The 5,957-nt window shown below is 41.6% G+C and overlaps 1 protein-coding gene across 1 annotated transcript in view; it reads left to right on the forward strand.

The window, feature by feature from the left end:
• The window catches only part of LOC140371520 (endothelin receptor type B-like), a 12,123-nt gene extending 6,612 nt beyond the window's left edge, over positions 1–5,511 (forward strand). The window contains exons 4-8 of the mRNA XM_072458689.1: positions 1,605–1,732; positions 2,701–2,899; positions 3,372–3,521; positions 4,617–4,750; positions 5,388–5,511. Coding sequence (XP_072314790.1) covers positions 1,605–1,732; positions 2,701–2,899; positions 3,372–3,521; positions 4,617–4,750; positions 5,388–5,511 — 735 coding nt within the window. The remainder of the gene's footprint in view (positions 1–1,604; positions 1,733–2,700; positions 2,900–3,371; positions 3,522–4,616; positions 4,751–5,387) is intronic.
• Positions 5,512–5,957: the final 446 nt, after the last annotated feature.

A 5,957-nucleotide genomic window follows, 5' to 3' on the forward strand; every position in this document is an offset into this window, starting at 1 on the left:
CGCGCTGTAATTAGACCGAAAAGACCATTAAGTAGATGAATAAAGGTGGGCGTCGACAGGTGGGCGACGAAAGGTGGGCAGTACAGCGAAATGTAGGTAATATTGTGAGTATTATTGCTATATAAAAGGTATGAGGTGATATTTCTGCCCTTTTGTGATTTATTCCCAACATTTCCCATTTGTCTGATCATTGAACCGCAAATGGTTCGCTTACGTTTAACGCGTTTCTGTTGGATTCACGTCACATCGTCTGTGGAGACGTTTGTATACGTAGGAGCGACAGTGGTTCGGTGGTTGGTGGTTCGATTCCCCCTCGGGCCGGTGCGTGCTGTTCGCCCTCGCTCGCGCGCATGTATGAACTTGTGTTTGTGAGAATAACTGCAGTGCATTCGATGTGGCTTTGGTTCAAACCGGATGCATTGTTTCAAGTGTTATAATAGTATAGAAGTGCCAATTTTTCTGTCCATAGGAGGCTTTTAGATGTTTAAAAGTTATGCACAAAAGTAGACGGTTAAATATGGCACTAGTACTCAAAAAGATGTAGTGTATTTTTCTCAACCAGGACAAAAATGAGACAAAGAAGTTAAAGTTAGACTATGTAATTCTTCACATAAAGGGTGCGCCAACTGCAGCATTAAAACTCGTTTCAAATTAAAAAACGTGCGTTCTTTCTCTGAAGGGGTTGGAACTATTGATAAAAATGATATTTATTCTATGCCTGTGACAATATTCTGACGATAATATTATGTCAATCTATGTTAAAACATGTCTCTAAATGTATTACTGTAGTTGAAAGTATCAGAAAAATGTGGAATAATGCTAAATTTAGCCACTTTTCTATTGTTCTCATGTTCAATCAGCTCTTTTTGCACATTTCTTTTTAAATTCTTAAGACTCAGCGCGCTTCTCCACAGACGTGACCTGTAACTCGGTCTGGCTCAGTCGCAGAGATAAGTTCAATGCCGTAGTGTGGAACTTTCCAGGCAGAACAATAGCGTCTGCGTGGAGACTAGCAGGTGACATCAGAAAAGTTCCACAGTGCACCTTTAACACGTTTCCCATTGTCTGTTGTGCGTCTCTGTCGGTCTCTTGAGTGTGTCGCTGATAAACGCTCTAAATAAGTCGCACACACACACTTCACGCACTGATGACGGCGACGCTAGCTGCTAATGCTAAAGCTAACCCTCCTGTACGCTGTTCTAGCTGCTAATGCTAAAGCTATCCCTCCCGTACGCTGTTCTAGCTGCTAGTGCTAAAGCTAACCCTCCCGTACGCTGTTCTAGCTGCTAGTGCTAAAGCTAACCCTCCTGTACGCTGCTAAAGCTAAAGCTAACCGTCCCGTACGCTGTTCTAGCTGCTAATGCTAAAGCTAACCCTCCTGTACGCTGTTCTAGCTGCTAATGCTAACCCTCCCTTACGCTGTTCTAGCTGCTAATGCTAAAGCTAACCCTCCCGTACGCTGTTCTAGCTGCTAATGCTAAAGCTAACCCTCCCGTACGCTGTTCTAGCTGCTAATGCTAAAGCTAACCCTCCAGTACGCTGTTCTAGCTGCTAGTGCTAAAGCTAACGCGCCGTGCTAATGCAAAGTGTTTTTGTGTTTCCAGCTCTTGTGGATGCGCTGGCCGTTTGCCGACGCCCCCTTCGGCGTGTTCCTCTGCAAACTCTTCCCGTTTCTGCAGAAAGCGTCGGTCGGGATCACGGTCCTCAACCTGTGTGCGCTCAGCGTGGACAGGTAAAAAGAAGAGCCTGTCCCGCCGTCCGAACACTGTCAGGAAGCCAAAGAAGGTCAAAATGAGAAAAGGAGCACTAGTTCACGGTGCTCGTCTCCATGGCGATGTCATTGCTTTGCCTGGAATGTTTCGCAGTATGACATAATTGTATCAATCTTGCATTTATTCAACTAGTGTCTCGCATGCTTATGGTGCGGGCTCGCCTCTCCACGGATCTAACTCGACCTGGTGGCGGCACCTGCTTGTCGCCATAGAAAAAGTAGTAGTTAAATGTCGTACTGTGGAACATTCCAGACAAGGACCAAGTTCAGCTCATTGGCCCCACTTTGGTCACTTTTTAAACGTAGCAGATTGCATTATTTTCCTTTGTATTATATAAAAACATGCAGAACAAAAGTAAAAAGGAAATACTTTGTCGCTCAAAGAATAAACCAGAAAATACAAAGGTCAAACATGTATATATCCCCCTATATCGGCCAACTGTAAGATAAGATAAGATAAGATAAGATAAGATAAGATATTCCTTTATTGTCCACACATGGGGAAATTTCATTATTACAACGCAGTAGATACAGAGGAAAAGAACAGATAATTAGTACATAGTTATTTAGATAATTAATTAATAGAAGAACTCTAATAAACAAAAACTCTTATAAACAAAAACTCCTATAGACAAAACCTCCCATTTCCCAAAAAGGGATGGAGGGGAAAAATAAATAAAGATAAAATAAAGATAAAAATAATAATTAAAAATAAATAAATAAATAAAATAAAATGAATAAAAAATAAAATCAAAATCAAAATCAAATATCAAATAAAATCAAAAACAGCTAGCGTAAGAAAAGATAATACTACTACTAATAATAATGGAAAAATAAAGACTCTATTCTCATCAGTCCAGTGTAGTATTTATATTCATTATCGTACCCGTGTATCTATGCTAACGATGCTGATGGCGCTCTGCCGTCAGATACCGCGCGGTGGCGTCCTGGTCGCGCGTGCAGGTGACGGGCGTGCCGCTGGTCACCGCGGCGGAGATCGTGGCGATCTGGCTCCTGTCGGCGCTGCTGGCCGTGCCCGAGGCGCTGGGCTTTGACGTGGTGGGCTTCGAGTACAGGAACGTCAGCATGAAGACCTGCATGCTGCAGCCCACCAGCGCCTTCATGGTGGTGAGTGAGGAGCACCACGAGGGCTGCTGACATGCTCTTCTTACAGACACACGGGAGAACTTTACGGTCTAAAAACAAGCATAAACTGGTAACAATGATAATAATAATAATATAATGATAATATAATGATAATAATAATAATGATGATAATATTACATAATAATAATGATGATAATGATAATAATGATGATGATAAATGACTGTGGCATGGGAAAAGCCATTGTTGTTTACATTTACCATTCCCTGTTTACTTCCTGATTCTAAAATGGTCTCGATGGTGTTTCTGTTATCTCGTCTCCACGACTCCCATATTCCTCAGAAGTCAGACACAGATAAATCCTGCTAGACGACTTCTTTAAAGATGCACTTTAAAGATGCACTGGTTCCTTTAAATAAGAACTGTACTTAGTTAGCGAGGATATCAGCTTTCGAGGAGAAACACTTCGAACCCTGACGTGTGTTTGCTTGTCAGTTCTACAGCGACGTGAAGGACTGGTGGTTGTTCGGGTTCTACTTCTGCGCGCCGCTGCTCTGCTCCGCCCTCTTCTACTCGCTCATGACCTGCGAGATGCTCCGCCAGAAGGGGGCGCTCAAGAGCTCGCTCAGCGAACACCTCAAACAGGTAAAAAACACAGCTACAAACAGCTTTAAATCTAGAGGTAAAGCAATAGAGTTAGGGTTAGCGGGGTCAGGGTTACCAGGGTCAGGGTTAGCGGGGTCAGGGTTAGCAGGGTCAGGGTTAGCGGGGTCAGGGTTAGGGTTAGCAGGGTCAGGGTTAGCGGGGTTAGGGTTAGCGGGGTTATGGTTAGCGGGGTTAGGGTTAGCAGGGTCAGGGTTAGGGTTAGCAGGGTCAGGGTTAGCGGGGTTAGGGTTAGCGGGGTCAGGGTTAGCGGGGTAAGGGTTAGCGGGGTCAGGGTTAGGGTTAGCAGGGTCAGGGTTAGCGGGGTTAGGGTTAGCGGGGTTAGGGTTAGCGGGGTTAGGGTTAGCGGGGTCAGGGTTGCAGGGTTACCGGGGTTAGAGTTAGCGGGGTTAGCAGGGTTACGGTTAGCAGGGCCACCTACTGTAGTTGCACGTCTTCAAAGTATGTGCTAGTCAAAAAAAAAAAATTCCAGACAAAAAAAGGGGCACACGCTCTGAAACCTTTAGCTTTGATCAATGGCTGCCCACAAGTCCGAAGGGTCGCAAGTCCGAAACTGTGAGCCCACACAGCGCTCGTGTGCCAGCTAGGGACCATCTCTAAAGTACGTAAAGTGTTTGTTTAAAAAATGTGTTATCTTAAAAAATATCAAACATATTAGAAAAAGAAAAAAAGAAGTAAAAGGCGCGTGAAACCCAGAGACTCAAACTACTATTATAACTTAGTTTGACTATCGAGGTTGGAGCTATTGAAAAGAATCCTTGATTTTTGAAGAAAAATATTCTTTATTTCAAAATGTTTAACCCAAAAGTACTATGGCAAATAGGATTAGCTACTTTGATTCATGCTTTTACTACAAATATGTTTGATATTTTTTAAGACAACACATTTTTAAACAATCGTAATTTAGAGACATGGCACTTCAGCGCGCAGCTCCCCGCACCGGCGTCTAAGAACAAAAAAATTGGTGATGTTTATGGAATTATATGGAATAGCAGGCCTGTATTTAATATGCAGCGTGTTTCTAGCTTTTTATTTATAGATAAAAAAAATATATTTCTGTTCTTTCTTTCCTTTCAGCGCAGAGAAGTGGCCAAAGCGGTCTTCAGTCTGGTCGTGATGTTCGCCCTGTGCTGGCTCCCGCTGCACCTCAGCCGCCTCCTGAAGAAAACCATCTACAGGTCCCACGACGCACACCGCTGCCGACTGCTGAAGTACGAGCGCTCACGATAACCGCGGAAACACACACATGCGATCGTTTACCGTCATTTAAAAGGGAATTAACAGAACTGACAATTATCCGCCACAAAAAGAAAGAAGAAAAAGTGAAGAAAAAGGAGAAATTATCTGACTTTTCTCAATATTATTTCTAGCGTTGTTGCTTTAACAGATAATTTTTTAGCCAGTGTAAGTCATGGAGCTAAAAATAATAACGAGCTAAAAAAAAGAAGAAAAAAAAGAAAAATGCTCCTTTAATTGAAAATGGACAAATTTGAAAAAAAAATGGGACGTTTTTATTTTTATTTTATTTTTTTCAATATTTCTTTCTTTTATTTCTTGGATGCCTGCTGCTTTTATTTTGTGTTTTCTCTCTTGTGTATTTCTTTTTTTCTAAATATGTTGTTTAAATTAAAAAAAACAAAAACAAAAACATAAAAAAAAGAAAAAAGAAAACTAAATAAAATAAATAAGTAAATAAACAATAATAATAAAAGAATAACAAATAATAATAATCTAAAAAAAAAATGTAATTTGAGAATATGAAAATCTGAATAATTGTCCTATTTTGTCCATATTTTTAGTTTTTTTGGTTTCTTCTTCTACATTGGTTACTAAGCGTCTCTTTCTCAGTTTCCTGCTGGTGATGGACTACCTCAGCATCAACATGGCGACCATCAACTCCTGCATCAATCCCATCATCCTCTACTTTGTCTCCAGGAAATTCAAACGCTGCTTCAAGGTAACGCTTTTCTAATCCAGGAATTAAACTCTCCTAAAAGTATTTACTCTTTTGTACTGGGAAAACGCAGGATGAAAGAGTATAAATATGTTTAAAAAAAAAAGATGTTTATGTAGTTCAAAGTCAGATGACCTGAAGTTTATCTCTCTCTCTCTTTATACTTTTTTACTTATTTTTTCTCTCTTTCTCTCTCTCTCTGTAAACAGTGTAAACACATGTAAACTCTCTCTCTCTCCTCAGTCTTGTCTTTGCTGTTGGTGTCCCTCACACTCTCTCTGTCTCTCTCCTCAGTCTTGTCTTTGCTGTTGGTGTCCCTCACACTCTCTCTGTCTCTCTCCTCAGTCTTGACTTTGCTGTTGGTGTCCCTCACACTCTCTCTCTCTCTCCTCAGCCTTGTCTTTGCTGTTGGTGTCCCTCACTCTCTCTCTCTCTCTCCTCAGTCTTGTCTTTGCTGTTGGTGT

Source organism: Eucyclogobius newberryi, unplaced genomic scaffold (genome assembly GCF_026437365.1).
Source record: "Eucyclogobius newberryi isolate DKJ021-1_F unplaced genomic scaffold, fEucNew1.0.hap1 SCAF_22, whole genome shotgun sequence".
Classification (NCBI taxonomy): Eukaryota; Metazoa; Chordata; class Actinopteri; order Gobiiformes; family Gobiidae; genus Eucyclogobius; species Eucyclogobius newberryi.